Source organism: Petromyzon marinus, unplaced genomic scaffold (genome assembly GCF_048934315.1).
Source record: "Petromyzon marinus isolate PM22_M1 ecotype Great Lakes invasive population unplaced genomic scaffold, UKy_Petmar_22M1.pri1.0 PM_Scaffold_189, whole genome shotgun sequence".
Lineage (NCBI taxonomy): Eukaryota > Metazoa > Chordata > Hyperoartia > Petromyzontiformes > Petromyzontidae > Petromyzon > Petromyzon marinus.
In genome coordinates, this window is record NW_027423156.1 from 154110 (window position 1) to 172958 (window position 18849).

Genomic DNA, 18849 nt, shown 5'->3' on the forward strand with positions numbered 1-18849 from the left:
ACTAGCCCTATCACTAGCACTAACACTAGCACTAACACTAGGCCTAACACTAGCCCTAACACTAGCACTAACACTAGCACTAGCCCTAACACTAGCTCTAACACTAGCACTAACAATAACACTAGAACTAGCACTAACACTGGCACTAACATTAGCACTAGCCCTAACACTAGCACTAACACTAGCACTAGCCATAATACCAGCACTAGCACTAGCCCTAACACTAGCACTAACACTAGCACTAACAATAGCACTAACAGTATCAATAGCACTAAAACTAGCACTAGCCCTAACACTAACACTCGCACTAGCACCAGCCCTAACACTAGCCCTAACACTAGCACTAACACTAGCACTAACACTCGCACCAACCCTAACACAAGCACTAGCACTAACACTAGCACTAACACTAACACTACCCCTAACACTAGCAATAACACTTGCCCTAACACTAGCACTAACACTAGACCTAACACTAGCACTTACACTAGCACTAACACTAGCCTTAACACTAGCACTAACACTAGCACTAACACCAGCACTAACACGAACACTAACACCAGCCCTAACACTAGCACTAACACTACCACTCGCACGAACATTAGCACTAATACTAGCCGTCACACTAACACTAGCAATAACACTTGCAATAACACTAACACTAGCACTAACACTAGCAGTAATACTAGCACTAGCCCTATCAATAGCACTAACAATAGCACTAATACCAGCAATAACACTAGTACTAACACTAGCACTAGCACCAGCCCTAACACTAGCACTAATACTACCACTAACACTAGCCCTAACACTAGCACTAACAATAGCACTAACACTAGCCCTAACACTAGCACTAACACTACCACTAGCACGAACACTAGCACTAATACTAGTCCTAACACTAGCTCTAACACTAGCCCTAATACTAGCACGAACACTAGCACTAATACTAGCCCTAACACTAGTACTAACACTAGCACTAACACTAGCACCAGCCTTAACACTAGCACTAACACTAGCAATAACATTAACACTAGCACTAACACTAGAACTAACACTAGCACTAACACTAACGCTAGCACTAACACTAGAACTAACACTAGCGCTAACACTAGCAATAGCACTAACACTAGCACTAACACTAGCACTAACACTAACGCTAGCACTAACACTAGCACTAACACTAGCGCTAACACTAACACTAGCCCTAACACTAGCACTAACACTAGCACTAGCCCTTACACTAGCCCTAACACTAGCACTAACACTAGACCTAACACTAGCACTAATACTAGCACTAACACTAGCCCTAACACTAGCACTAGCCCTAACACTAGCACTAACACTAGCACTAACACTAGCCCTAAAACTAGCACTAACACTAGCACTAACACTAGCCCTAACACTAGCACTAACACTAGCACTAACACTAACGCTAGCCCTAACACTAGCACTAACCCTAACACTAGCACTGACACGAGCACTAACACTAGCACTAACACTAGCACTAGCCCTATCACTAGCACTAACACTAGCACTAACACTAGCACTTACACTAGCACTAGCCCTATCACTAACACTAGCACTAACACTAGCACTTGCACTAGCCCTAACACCAGCCCTAACACTAGCAGTAACACTAGCAATAACACTAGCACTAACACTAGCACAAGCCCTAACACTAACATCAGCACTAACACTAGCACTAGCCGTAACACTAGCACTAGTCCTAACACTAGCCCCAACAATAGCACTAATACTAGCACTAACACGAACACTAGACCTAACACTAGCCCTAACACTAGCATTAGCCCTAACAGTAGCACTAACAATAGCACTAACACTAGCATTAGCCCTAACACTAGCACTAACACTAGCAGTAACACTAGCCCTAACACTAATACTAGCCCTAACTCTAGCACTAACACTAGCACTAACACTGTCACCAGCCTTAACACTAGCACTAACACTAGCAATAACATTAACACTAGCACTACCACTAGCACTAGCCCTAACACTAGCAATAACACTAGCACCAACACTAGCACTAACAGTAGCACTAACACTAACGCTAGCACTAACGCTAGCACTAACACTAGCACTAGCCCTAAGACTAACACTAGCACTAACACTAGCCCTAACACTAGCACTAATACTAGCACTAACATTAACACTAGCCCTAACACTAGCACTAGCCCTCACACTAGCAGTAACACTAGCACTAACACTAGCACTAGCCCAAACACTAACACTAGCACTAACACTAGCACTAACACTAGCACTAGCCCTAACACTAGCACTAGCACTAGCCCTAACACTAACACTAGCACTAACACTAGCCCTAACACTAGCACTAACACTAGCACTAACACTAACGCTAGCCCTAACACTAGCACTAACACTAGCCCTAACACTAACACTAGCACTAACACTAGCACTAACACTAGCAGTAACACTAGCACTAGCAATAGCACTAACACTAGCAATAACACTAGCACTAACATTAGCACTAGCCTTATCACTAGCACTAACACTAACACTAGCACTAGCCCGAACACTAGCACTAACACTAGCCCTAACACTAGCCCTAACACTAGCACTAACACTAGCACTATCGATAGCACTAACACTAGCACTAACACTAGCACTAGCAATAGCACTAACACTAGCACTAGCACTCGCCTTAACACTAGCACTAACACTAGCACTAACACTAATACTAGCCCTAACACTAGCACTAACACTAGCACCAGCCCTAACACTAGCACTAACAGTAGCACTAACACTAGCACTAGCCCTATCACTAACACTAGCACTCACACTAGCCCTAACACTAGCACTAGACCTAATACTAACACTAGCATTAACACTAGCACTAACACTAACATTAGCACTAACACTAGCACTAGCCCTAACACTAGCACTAACACTAGCCCTAACACTAGCACTAACACTAGCACTAACACTAGCAATAACACTAGCACTAACACTAGCCCTATCACAAGCACTAACACTAGCACTAGCCCTAACACTAGCAATAACACTAGCACTAACACTAACACTCGAACTAGCACTAGCCCTAACACTAGCCATAACACTAGCACTAACACGAGCACTATCAATCGCACCAGCCCTAACACAAGCACTAGCATTAACACTAGCACTAACACTACCCCTAACACTACCAATAACACTTGCCCTAACACTAGCACTAACACTAGACCTAACACTAGCACTAACACTAGCACTAACACTAGCCATAACACTAACACTAGCACTAACACTAGCCATATCACTAGCACTAACACTAGCACTAACACTAGCACTAACACTTGCACTAGCCCTAACACTAGCACTAACACTAGCACTAACACTAGCACTAAAACTAGCACTAACACTAGCACTAACACTAGCACTAGCCATAATACCAGCACTAGCACTAGCCCTAACACTAGCACTAACAATAGCACTAATAGTATCAATAGCACTAAAACTAGCACTAGCCCTAACACTAACACTCGCACTAGCACCAGCCCTAACACTAGCCCTAACACTAGCACTAACACTAGCACTAACACTCGCACCAGCCCTAACACAAGCACTAGCACTAACACTAGCACTAACACTACCCCTAACACTAGCAATAACACTTGCCCTAACACTAGCACTAACACTAGACCTAACACTAGCACTTACACTAGCACTAACACCAACACTAGCCTTAACACTAGCACTAACACTAGCACTAACACCAGCACTAACAAGAACACTAACACCAGCCCTAACACTAGCACTAACACTACCACTCGCACGAACATTAGCACTAATACTAGCCGTCACACTAACACTAGCAATAACACTAGCCCTAATACTAGCACTAACACTAGCACTAACACTAGCAATAACACTAACACTAGCACTAACACTAGCAGTAATACTAGCACTAGCCCTATCAATAGCACTAACAATAGCACTAATATCAGCAATAACACTAGTACTAACACTAGCACTAGCACCAGCCCTAACACTAGCACTAATACTACCACTAACACTAGCCCTAACACTAGCACTAACAATAGCACTAACACTAGCCCTAACACTAGCACTAACACTACCACTAGCACGAACACTAGCACTAATACTAGCCCTAACACTAACACTAGCTCTAACACTAGCCCTAATACTAGCACTAACACTAGCACTAATACTAGCCCTAATACTAGTACTAACACTAGCACCAGCCTTAACACTAGCACTAACACTAGCAATAACATTAACACTAGCACTAACACTAGAACTAACACTAGCACTAACACTAATGCTAGCACTAACACTAGCACTAACACTAGCGCTAACACTAGCAATAGCACTAACACTAGCACTAACACTAGCACTAACACTAACGCTAGCACTAACACTAGCACTAACACTAGCGCTAACACTAACACTAGCCCTAACACTAGCACAAGCACTAGCCCTTACACTAGCCCTAACACTAGCACTAACACTAGACCTAACACTAGCACTAATACTAGCACTAACACTAACGCTAGCCCTAACACTAGCACTAACCCTAACACTAGCACTGACACGAGCACTAACACTAGTACTAACACTAGCACTAGCCCTATCACTAGCACTAACACTAGCACTAACACTAGCACTTACACTAGCACTAGCCCTAACACTAGCACTAACACTAGCACTAACACTAGCAATAGCACTAGCACTAACACTAGCACTAACACTAGCACTAGCCCTAACACTAGCAGTAACACTAGCCCTAACACTAATACTAGCCCTAAAACTAGCACTAACACTAGCCCTAACACTAGCACTAACACTAGCATTAATACTAGCCCTAACACTAGCACTAACACTAGCACTAACACTAGCAATAACACTAGCACTAACACTAGCCCTATCACTAGCACTAATACTAGCACTAGCCCTAACACTAGCAATAACACTAGCACTAACACTAACACTCGAACTAGCACTAGCCCTAACACTAGCCATAACACTAGCACTAACACGAGCACTATCAATCGCACCAGCCCTAACACAAGCACTAGCATTAACACTAGCACTAACACTACCCCTAACACTACCAATAACACTTGCCCTAACACTAGCACTAACACTAGACATAACACTAGCACTAACACTAGCACTAACACTAGCCATAACACTAACACTAGCACTAACACTAGCACTAGCCATATCACTAGCACTAACACTAGCACTAACACTAGCACTAACACTTGCACTAGCCCTAACACTAGCACTAACACTAGCACTAACACTAGCACTAAAACTAGCACTAACACTAGCACTAACACTAGCACTAGCCCTAACACTAGCACTAACACTAGCCCTAACACTAATACTAGCCCTAACACTAGCAATAACACTAGCACTAGCCCTAACACTAGCACTAACACTAGCACTAACACTTGCAATAACACTAGCATTAGCACTAGCCCTATCACTAGCACTAACACTAGCACTAACACTAGGCCTAACACTAGCCCTAACACTAGCACTAACACTAGCACTAGCCCTAACACTAGCTCTAACACTAGCACTAACAATAACACTAGAACTAGCACTAACACTGGCACTAACATTAGCACTAGCCCTAACACTAGCACTAACACTAGCACTAGCCATAATACCAGCACTAGCACTAGCCCTAACACTAGCACTAACACTAGCACTAACAATAGCACTAACAGTATCAATAGCACTAAAACTAGCACTAGCCCTAACACTAACACTCGCACTAGCACCAGCCCTAACACTAGCCCTAACACTAGCACTAACACTAGCACTAACACTCGCACCAACCCTAACACAAGCACTAGCACTAACACTAGCACTAACACTAACACTACCCCTAACACTAGCAATAACACTTGCCCTAACACTAGCACTAACACTAGACCTAACACTAGCACTTACACTAGCACTAACACTAGCCTTAACACTAGCACTAACACTAGCACTAACACCAGCACTAACACGAACACTAACACCAGCCCTAACACTAGCACTAACACTACCACTCGCACGAACATTAGCACTAATACTAGCCGTCACACTAACACTAGCAATAACACTTGCAATAACACTAACACTAGCACTAACACTAGCAGTAATACTAGCACTAGCCCTATCAATAGCACTAACAATAGCACTAATACCAGCAATAACACTAGTACTAACACTAGCACTAGCACCAGCCCTAACACTAGCACTAATACTACCACTAACACTAGCCCTAACACTAGCACTAACAATAGCACTAACACTAGCCCTAACACTAGCACTAACACTACCACTAGCACGAACACTAGCACTAATACTAGTCCTAACACTAGCTCTAACACTAGCCCTAATACTAGCACGAACACTAGCACTAATACTAGCCCTAACACTAGTACTAACACTAGCACTAACACTAGCACCAGCCTTAACACTAGCACTAACACTAGCAATAACATTAACACTAGCACTAACACTAGAACTAACACTAGCACTAACACTAACGCTAGCACTAACACTAGAACTAACACTAGCGCTAACACTAGCAATAGCACTAACACTAGCACTAACACTAGCACTAACACTAACGCTAGCACTAACACTAGCACTAACACTAGCGCTAACACTAACACTAGCCCTAACACTAGCACTAACACTAGCACTAGCCCTTACACTAGCCCTAACACTAGCACTAACACTAGACCTAACACTAGCACTAATACTAGCACTAACACTAGCCCTAACACTAGCACTAGCCCTAACACTAGCACTAACACTAGCACTAACACTAGCCCTAAAACTAGCACTAACACTAGCACTAACACTAGCCCTAACACTAGCACTAACACTAGCACTAACACTAACGCTAGCCCTAACACTAGCACTAACCCTAACACTAGCACTGACACGAGCACTAACACTAGCACTAACACTAGCACTAGCCCTATCACTAGCACTAACACTAGCACTAACACTAGCACTTACACTAGCACTAGCCCTATCACTAACACTAGCACTAACACTAGCACTTGCACTAGCCCTAACACCAGCCCTAACACTAGCAGTAACACTAGCAATAACACTAGCACTAACACTAGCACAAGCCCTAACACTAACATCAGCACTAACACTAGCACTAGCCGTAACACTAGCACTAGTCCTAACACTAGCCCCAACAATAGCACTAATACTAGCACTAACACGAACACTAGACCTAACACTAGCCCTAACACTAGCATTAGCCCTAACAGTAGCACTAACAATAGCACTAACACTAGCATTAGCCCTAACACTAGCACTAACACTAGCAGTAACACTAGCCCTAACACTAATACTAGCCCTAACTCTAGCACTAACACTAGCACTAACACTGTCACCAGCCTTAACACTAGCACTAACACTAGCAATAACATTAACACTAGCACTACCACTAGCACTAGCCCTAACACTAGCAATAACACTAGCACCAACACTAGCACTAACACTAGCACTAACACTAACGCTAGCACTAACGCTAGCACTAACACTAGCACTAGCCCTAAGACTAACACTAGCACTAACACTAGCCCTAACACTAGCACTAATACTAGCACTAACATTAACACTAGCCCTAACACTAGCACTAGCCCTCACACTAGCAGTAACACTAGCACTAACACTAGCACTAGCCCAAACACTAACACTAGCACTAACACTAGCACTAACACTAGCACTAGCCCTAACACTAGCACTAGCACTAGCCCTAACACTAACACTAGCACTAACACTAGCCCTAACACTAGCACTAACACTAGCACTAACACTAACGCTAGCCCTAACACTAGCACTAACACTAGCCCTAACACTAACACTAGCACTAACACTAGCACTAACACTAGCAGTAACACTAGCACTAGCAATAGCACTAACACTAGCAATAACACTAGCACTAACATTAGCACTAGCCTTATCACTAGCACTAACACTAACACTAGCACTAGCCCGAACACTAGCACTAACACTAGCCCTAACACTAGCCCTAACACTAGCACTAACACTAGCACTATCGATAGCACTAACACTAGCACTAACACTAGCACTAGCAATAGCACTAACACTAGCACTAGCACTCGCCTTAACACTAGCACTAACACTAGCACTAACACTAATACTAGCCCTAACACTAGCACTAACACTAGCACCAGCCCTAACACTAGCACTAACAGTAGCACTAACACTAGCACTAGCCCTATCACTAACACTAGCACTCACACTAGCCCTAACACTAGCACTAGACCTAATACTAACACTAGCATTAACACTAGCACTAACACTAACATTAGCACTAACACTAGCACTAGCCCTAACACTAGCACTAACACTAGCCCTACCACTAGCACTAACACTAGCACTAACAATAGCAATAACACTAGCACTAACACTAGCCCTATCACAAGCACTAGCACTAACACTAGCACTAGCCCTAACACTAGCAATAACACTAGCACTAACACTAACACTCGAACTAGCACTAGCCCTAACACTAGCCATAACACTAGCACTAACACGAGCACTATCAATCGCACCAGCCCTAACACAAGCACTAGCATTAACACTAGCACTAACACTACCCCTAACACTACCAATAACACTTGCCCTAACACTAGCACTAACACTAGACCTAACACTAGCACTAACACTAGCACTAACACTAGCCATAACACTAACACTAGCACTAACACTAGCCATATCACTAGCACTAACACTAGCACTAACACTAGCACTAACACTTGCACTAGCCCTAACACTAGCACTAACACTAGCACTAACACTAGCACTAAAACTAGCACTAACACTAGCACTAACACTAACACTAGCACTAGCCCTAACACTAGCACTAACACTAGCCCTAACACTAATACTTGCCCTAACACTAGCAATAACACTAGCACTAGCCCTAACACTAGCACTAACACTAGCACTAACACTTGCAATAACACTAGCATTAGCACTAGCCCTATCACTAGCACTAACACTAGCACTAACACTAGGCCTAACACTAGCCCTAACACTAGCACTAACACTAGCACTAGCCCTAACACTAGCTCTAACACTAGCACTAACACTAGCACTAACAATAACACTAGAACTAGCACTAACACTGGCACTAACATTAGCACTAGCCCTAACACTAGCACTAACACTAGCACTAGCCATAATACCAGCACTAACACTAGCACTAACACTAGCACTAACAATAGCACTAACAGTATCAATAGCACTAAAACTAGCACTAGCCCTAACACTAACACTCGCACTAGCACCAGCCCTAACACTAGCCCTAACACTAGCACTAACACTAGCACTAACACTCGCACCAGCCCTAACACAAGCACTAGCACTAACACTAGCACTAACACTAGCACTAACACTACCCCTAACACTAGCAATAACACTTGCCCTAACACTAGCACTAACACTAACACTAGACCTAACACTAGCACTTACACTAACACTAGCCTTAACACTAGCACTAACACTAGCACTAACACCAGCACTAACACGAACACTAACACCAGCCCTAACACTAGCACTAACACTACCACTCGCACGAACATTAGCACTAATACTAGCCGTCACACTAACACTAGCAATAACACTTGCAATAACACTAACACTAGCACTAACACTAGCAGTAATACTAGCACTAGCCCTATCAATAGCACTAACAATAGCAATAATACCAGCAATAACACTAGTACTAACACTAGCACTAGCACCAGCCCTAACACTAGCACTAATACTACCACTAACACTAGCCCTAACACTAGCACTAACAATAGCACTAACACTAGCCCTAACACTAACACTACCACTAGCACGAACACTAGCACTAATACTAGTCCTAACACTAACACTAGCTCTAACACTAGCCCTAATACTAGCACGAACACTAGCACTAATACTAGCCCTAACACTAGTACTAACACTAGCACTAACACTAGCACCAGCCTTAACACTAGCACTAACACTAGCAATAACATTAACACTAGCACTAACACTAGAACTAACACTAGCACTAACACTAACGCTAGCACTAACACTAGAACTAACACTAGCGCTAACACTAGCAATAGCACTAACACTAGCACTAACACTAGCACTAACACTAACGCTAGCACTAACACTAGCACTAACACTAGCGCTAACACTAACACTAGCCCTAACACTAGCACTAACACTAGCACTAACACTGTCACCAGCCTTAACACTAGCACTAACACTAGCAATAACATTAACACTAGCACTACCACTATCACTAACACTAGCACTAGCCCTAACACTAGCAATAACACTAGCACCAACACTATCACTAACACTAGCACTAACACTAACGCTAGCACTAACGCTAGCACTAACACTAGCACTAGCCCTAAGACTAACACTAGCACTAACACTAGCCCTAACACTAGCACTAATACTAGCACTAACATTAACACTAGCCCTAACACTAGCACTAGCCCTCACACTAGCAGTAACACTAGCACTAACACTAGCACTAGCCCAAACACTAACACTAGCACTAACACTAGCACTAACACTAGCACTAGCCCTAACACTAGCACTAGCCCTAACACTAACACTAGCACTAACACTAGCCCTAACACTAGCACTAACACTAGCACTAACACTAACGCTAGCCCTAACACTAGCACTAACACTAGCCCTAACACTAACACTAGCACTAACACTAGCACTAACACTAGCAGTAACACTAGCACTAGCAATAGCACTAACACTAGCAATAACACTAGCACTAACATTAGCACTAGCCTTATCACTAGCACTAACACTAACACTAGCACTAGCCCGAACACTAGCACTAACACTAGCCCTAACACTAGCCCTAACACTAGCACTAACACTAGCACTATCGATAGCACTAACACTAGCACTAACACTAGCACTAGCAATAGCACTAACACTAGCACTAGCACTCGCCTTAACACTAGCACTAACACTAGCACTAACACTAATACTAGCACTAGCACTAACACTAGCACCAGCCCTAACACTAGCACTAACAGTAGCACTAACACTAGCCCTAGCCCTATCACTAACACTAGCACTCACACTAGCCCTAACACTAGCACTAGACCTAATACTAACACTAGCATTAACACTAGCACTAACACTAACATTAGCACTAACACTAGCACTAGCCCTAACACTAGCACTAACACTAGCACTAACACTAGCACTAACACTAGCCCTAACACTAGCACTAGCCCTAACATTAGCCATAACACTAGCACTAACACTAGAACTAGGCCTAATACTAGCACTAACACTAGCACTATCACTAGCAGTAACACACACTAGCACTAGCCCTAACACTATCCCTAACACTAGCACTAACACTAGCACTAGCCCTAACACTAGCACTAACACTAGCACTAACACTAGCACTATCCCTAACACTAGCACTAACACTAGCCCTAACACTAGCACTAACCCTAACCCTAACACTAGCACTAGCCCTAACACTAGCACTAATACTAGCACTAGCACTAACACTAGCCCTAACACTAGCACTAACACTAGCCATAACACTAACACTAGCCCTAACACTAGCACTAACACTAGCACTAACACTAGCACCAGCCCTAACACTAGCCCTAACACTAGCACTAACACTAGCACTAGCCCTAACACTAGCACTAACACTAGCACTAACACTAGCACTAGCCCTAACACAAACACTAGCACTAACACTAGCACTAACACAAGCACTAGCCCTAACACTAGCATTAACACTAGCACTAACACTAGCACTAACACTAGCACTAACACTAGCACTAACACTAGCCATAACACTAACACTAGCCCTAACACTTGCACTAACACTAGCACTAACACTCCACTAACACTAGCACTAACACTAACACTCCACTAACACTAGCACTAACACTAGCACTAACACTCCACTAGCACTAACACTAGCACTAACACTAGCACTACCACTCCACTAACACTAGCACTAACACTCCACTAACACTAGCACTAACACTCCACTAACACTAGCACTAACACTCCACTAGCACTAACACTCCACTAACACTAGCACTACCACTCCATTAACACTAGCACTAACACTCCACTAACACTAACACTAGCCCCACTGTCACCATGACTCTCCCTCCCCCTCTCGCTTTCTCAGCGCCCCCCCCCACATCTCCCCAACCCCCCCCGCGTTTCCCCCCCCATGTCCCCCCCCCCGTCTCCCTCCTCACGTCTCCCCCTCCCACGTTTCCCCCCCCACGTCTCGTCTCCCCCTCCCACGTCTCCCCCCCCCACGTCCCCCCCCCCACGTCTCCCCCCCCCACGTCTCCCCCCCCCACGTCTCCCCCCTCCCCCACGTCTCCCCCCCCCCGTCTCCCCCCCCCCCCCACGTCTCCCCCCGCCTGGTGTAATGGGGAGACACTGGGAGGCCGCGATACAGAGCCAGAGAATCATCAATCACTCGCGGCACACGCTGCACTGACATCACACGCACACACACAGCACACACACCACACACACAGCACACACACGCCACACACACACACAGCACACACACAGCATACACACTACACACAGCACACACACAGCATACACACAGCACACACACCACACACACCACACACACAGCACACACACATCACACACACACAGCACACACACATCACACACACACACAGCACACACACCACACACACATCACACACAACACACACACCCACACACACAGCACACACACAGCACACACACATCACACACCACACACACACCACACACACACCACACACACATCACACACACACAGCACACACACCACACACACAGCACACACACACATCACACACACAACACACACACCACACACACACCACACACACATCACACACACACAGCACACACACCACACACACACATCACACACACACACACCACACTCACAGCACACACACAGCACACACACCACACACACACATCACACACAACACACACACCACACACACAGCACACACACAGCACACACACCACACACACACACATCACATACACACAGCACACACACCACACACACAGCACACACACTACACACACATACAGCACACACACAGCACACACACAGCACACACACAGCATACACACACACCACACACACACCACACACACACATACATCACACACACACAGCACACACACACAGCACACACACAGCACACACACAGCATGCACACACAGCACACACACACCACACATACACATCACACACACACCACACACACACACCACACACACAGCATTCACACACAGTACACACACCACACATACACACCACACACACATCAGACACCACACACACACCACACACACACCACACACACACAGCATACACACAGCACACACACAGCATGCACACACAGCACACACACACACCACACATACACATCACACACACACCACACACACACCACACACACAGCATTCACACACAGTACACACATCACACACCACACACCACACACACACACACCACACACACACAGCATACACACACAGCACACACACACACCACACACACACACAACACGCACACACACCACACACACGCGCTCAAGGACAAAGATCCCCCGGGTAGCCTCCACTCACTACTGGCTGACCAGCAGCACCACGACCGCCTGTGTCTCCGCAGCGGTGATGTTTTACCCATCACGCCAGAAGTGCATTAACGGCCGAGTAGACTTAAGGGAGGCCCAGGACCGGTTGAGATATTTGCCACTGACGTTGTTTGTGAGCCGGGGATTGAACTCGAGTCGCCGGGTTCGTAGCACGATGCGCTAACCACTGCGCCACCAATCCACACACGCGCACACACACGCGCACACGTGACAGACGGAACACACTACACCATTGTACAATGCCACCCTCTTGAGCTATAGCCATGCCACCTGCGTGCTATGTGCCGTGCCACCCTGCGTTGTATGTGCCACCCTGCGTGCTATGTGTCGTGCCACGCTGCGTGCTATGTGCCACCCTGCGTGCTATGTGCCACCCTGCGTGCTATGTGCCACCCTGTGCGCTACGTGCCACCCTGTGCGCTATGTGCCACCCTGCGTGCTATGTGCCACCCTGTGCGCCGTGCGCCACCCTGCGTGCTACGTGCCACCCTGCGCGCCGTGCGCCACGCTGTGCCACCTCGGAGAAGCGCTGCACGTCCTGGGTGAGGGTCCCGACGCGGCGCCATCTGAAGTGCCGCAGGAAGCGCGCGATGGCCGGGTTCACGGCGTTGTCCGAGGGCACGGTGCGCAGGAAGAAGGGATACTTCTTCTTGTCGGCCAGCACCGGGGTCGTGGCCGCGAACGACAGCTTGGGGGGGCGGGGGGGGCGTGGAGGGCACGAGGGGAGGGGGGCACGGGGGGGCACGGGGGGGCAGGGCACAGCACACGGTGTGTCATCGAGCGCTTCGTAATGCTGTGATGTGTGGTGGTGCGTGGTGATGGTACGTGGTGATGGAGGAGGTGGTGGTAGTGGGTGGTAGTGATGGTGGGTCGGGGTGGTGAGTGGAGATTAAGGCCTCGTTCACGCACTCACCGTCTCACTCACCCATTCACTCCCTTTACTGACTCACTCTCACACTCACTCGGCTGCTCATTGCCCCGTTCACCCACTCACTCGCACACGAAACCATTCACTCACTCGCACACCACCCACTCACTCACCACCCACTCACTCGCACACTAAACCACCCGTTCACCCACCCACCCACTCACAGCTCACCCCTACACACACACACCACCCACTCACCCACCCACTCACTCACAGCTCACCCCTTCACACACACACCACCCACTCACTCACCACCCACTCACTCGCACACTAAACCACCCATTCACCCACCCACCCACTCACAGCTCACCCCTTCACACACACACACACCACCCACTCGCCCACCCACTCACTCACAGCTCACCCCTTCACACACACACCACCCACTCACTCACCACCCACTCACTTGCACACTAAACCACCCACCCACCCACTCACAGCTCACCCACTTAACGGACGTGTTCACCCCACGCTCTTTGACAGCTTTTGGGACTCATTACAACGCGCGGAGATTTCTCCAGAGAGAGAGAGAGGAGGAGGAGAGGCAGCGTGGGAAGGGAGCGAAGAGAAAGGCAAATTGAGCTTGAGAGCGATACAGGAGCATAGAGAGAAACGGAGGAAAGTGTGAGATGGGAGAGAGCGAGAGAGCGACAGGGGAGAGAGGGAAGGATGGACGGAGAGAGAAAGATGGGAGGGAGATTTGAGATGGTGACGGGAAACAGGGATGGAAAGAGGGAGAGAGAGATGGTGAAAGGCGGGGGGGGGGGAGGTTTGTAGCTTAAGAGAAAGAGAGAGGGAGAGGATGGAGAGCCGGGGATGAGAGGAAGGGAAGGAGGAGAGAGCTGGAGGACCCAGGGAGAGGGAGGGGAGAGGGACTGCGGGAGAGGGTATGGTTGGAGGTGATGGGAGATAGGGATGGAAGGAACGAGGGAGGGAGAAACGGAGAGAGGAGAGAGCGGGAGACGACATTCGGGGATTGAGGGCGAGACAGGGAGAGGGTGGAGGGGGTGGAGAGCGGGGTGATGAGGTGAAGCTGCTGGATTACGGAGGACACGGCCCAGATTTGGTGACGGCGATGATGATGACGATGTCCTCAAAGCACGACATTCCCTCCCCAGTACATGCATCATTATACATGCACGCATACACACTACACACACACAAAGATCCCCCGTATAGCCTATCAACAGACCGTTGGGGCAAGTGCTGTTGGCGAGCACCTATGAAGTCCGGCACGAGCAAACAGAGCGGGTGGGTGGCCGGCACCACGCCCGACTCGGCCTCCTCGCCACCCTCGCCACCCTCACCACCGACCACTCACCCACACCGCTGGCCACTCACCCGTATTCTTTCACACCCCGGCCACCCTCACCCACTCACCAACCCTCATCGCCCGGTGAGTAGTGACAAGGGGGGGGGGGGGGTCACGATTGATATCTGAGCGCGGCTTTAAACGCCGACTCTTTCATCTCCCGCGCGCGTGCGTGCACGGGAGCACCTGGTGCGGTTGTGTACACTTCAGCGCTGGGGAGACAAAGGCGGCCGGGCGTGGTGCTGGCCACCCACCCCCTCGTGTGCCGTGCCGGCCTTCATAGGTGCTACTCGCTGCCAGCACTTGCCCCAACAGTCTGTTACAGGCTACACGGGGGAGCTTTGTCTTTGCTTGGTCACGTGGTCTCTCACGCAGCGTGGCCCTTCTCACTCCTACCGCTGCCCATTCCCCATAGCAGAGCCAGTTGTGGAAAGTCCACATTACTATGACGGGGGATGGTGGTGAGGGAGGGGGGGGGAGAGGCAGCAATGCTGACGTCTACGCACCGCACCAGGTAATCGTTTAAGGCTGAGCCGACCTAGGGGAGGCCCAGACCACGGTTCAAACATTCGCCACAGTCGGCCGCCGGGTTCGTAGCGCAGCGCGCTAACCGCTGCGCCACCGCGCTCTGCAACACAAAGACAAAGATCCCCCGTGTAGCCTTAACAGACTGTAGGGGCAAGTGCTGGCAGCTAGCAGCAGCACCTATGAAGGCCGGAACGGCGCACGAGGGGGTGGGTGGCCAGCACCACGCCCGGCCGCCTTTGTCTCCCCAGTGGCGATGTTTACTACACACCGCACCGGGTACTCGTTTGAGGCTGCGTCGACCAGGACCGGTTCAGATATCCATCGCCGTTGTTGGTCGTGAGCGGGGAATCGAACTCGGGTCGCCGGGTTCGTAGCGCGGCGCGCTAACCGCTGCACCACCGCTCCCCCACACACGCGCTAACGCACGCGAACACACACTCACAGCTACCGGATTATAAGACGCACCATCCCCCCCGCCCCCAAGTTTTGCTTTAAACAAAACCCCTGGGAGTGGCCGTGCATCTTATAGAGCAGGAGGGAGGAGGTTAAATATATCTCCACGTCACGGTCACGTGGCAGCCTCCAGGCGACGGTTCCCCCCGCAGTGATTCATGCGCGGCCAAAATCAATAGCGAAATAAACCGATTAATATCGTTACACTCTTTCACCTGCGTCTCTCTCTCGCTCCCTCCACCTGTGTGTCTCTCTCTGTGTGTGTGTCCCTATCTGTGTCTACCCGTGTCTCTACTTTCCACCTGTATATATCTCTCGGTGTCTATCTGTGTCTCTACTTGTGTCTCTATCTGTGTCTCTCTCCATCTGTCTCTCTCTGTGTCTCTATCTGTGTCTCTCTCTCTCCACCTGTGTCTTTCTCTGTGTCTCTACGTGTCTCTCTGTCTCTGTGTCTCTACGTGTGTCTCTATCTGTGCTCTATCTGTGTCTCTCTCCATCTGTGTCTCTCTCTGTGTCTCTATCTGTGTCTCTTTCTCTCCACCTGTGTCTTTCTCTGTGTCTCTACGTGTCTCTCTGTCTCTACGTGTGTTTCTACCTATGCCTCTCTGTCTCTCTCCACCTGTGTCTCTCTCAGTGTCTCTATCTGTGTGTCTCTCTCTCCACCTGTGTCTCTCTCTGTGTCTCTACGTATGTCTCTGTATCTCTACCTGTGTCTCTCTCTCTGTCTCTACGTGTGTCTCTGTGTCTCTACTTGTCTACCCGTGCCTCTACCTGTGTCTCTCTGTCTCTCTCCACCTGTGTCTCTCTCTGTCTCTCTCTGTGTCTCTATCTGTGTCTCAACCTGTGTCTCTACGTGTGTCTCTCTCTGTGTCTCTATCTGTGTCTCAACCTGTGTCTCTACGTGTGTCTCTCTCCCCACCTGTGTCCCTACTTGCAACAGTTTGATTCCCGCTCACGGCTAACATCATCAGTAGCGAGTGATATCTGATTCCGTCCTGGGCTTTCCCTAGGTCGACTCAGCCTCAAATGAGTACCTGGTGCGGCACGTAAAAAAACATGGCCACTGGGGAGACAAAGGCGGCCGGGCGTGGTGCTGGCCACCCACCCGCTCTCGTGTCCTGTTATCCTTCATAGGTGCCACCCGCTCACAAAACTTGCCCCAACAGTCTGCAAACGCTTCAGGGGGAATCTTTGTCCGTAGTGTGCGTGCGTGAGCGTGCGTCCGTCCTCCGTGACCGTGCCTCGAGTGACAGCGTACCGCTCAAGGCACTTGCCCCAGCGGGGCTACACGGTCGAGGGGGGGGGGGGTGGGGAACCTTTGCCTTTATCTTTGTACCTGCACGAGGTCCCAGGAGAGAAGGGCCTCGGCGATGGTGGCCGTCACGGTGGGGCAGACGCCGCCGAACACCAGCGAAGTGTTGGGCCCAAAGTTGATCGCGTCGAAGAACGCCTTGAGGCCCTTGGCGTTGTCGCACTGCGCGTGGTGGGGGCGGCGGGGGGAGGGGTGGGCAAGGGGAGGAGGGGTGGGGTGGGGGAACAAGGAAGAAGAATCGTGCACACGCACCGGGGCTCTGTAACGCTTCCCATTGATGCTTCAACCGCCACTCCGAGACGTTTGCTTGAGCTGGGGAACCGATCTGGACGCGTTCAGCAATACCGCTGGGCGTGGTGCGTCGCCTTAAAATAAAACATCTATATATTAAACAGGCGACGTTTCGAGTAATGGCCCTTCTTCGTCCGATGTGCTCTGAAGAAGGGTCATTGCCCGAAACGTCAGCTGGTATTAGCATAGGAGGTTTTATCCTTACTGGCAATAAAGCGGGAGCTGTTCAAACACCAAATACTTCTTGGAAGGCATCAAGTTTGCACCAACC

At 48.5% G+C, this 18849-nt stretch overlaps 1 protein-coding gene across 1 annotated transcript in view; it reads right to left on the bottom strand.

Annotated features, from left to right (window-relative positions):
- LOC142922842 (gamma-aminobutyric acid type B receptor subunit 2-like) overlaps positions 1-18567 on the bottom strand; it is a gene marked incomplete at both ends in the record, with an annotated part of 41769 nt that extends 23202 nt beyond the window's left edge. The window contains 2 exons of the mRNA XM_076063784.1: positions 14272-14442; positions 18312-18567. Coding sequence (XP_075919899.1) covers positions 14272-14442; positions 18312-18567 — 427 coding nt within the window. The remainder of the gene's footprint in view (positions 1-14271; positions 14443-18311) is intronic.
- Positions 18568-18849: the final 282 nt, after the last annotated feature.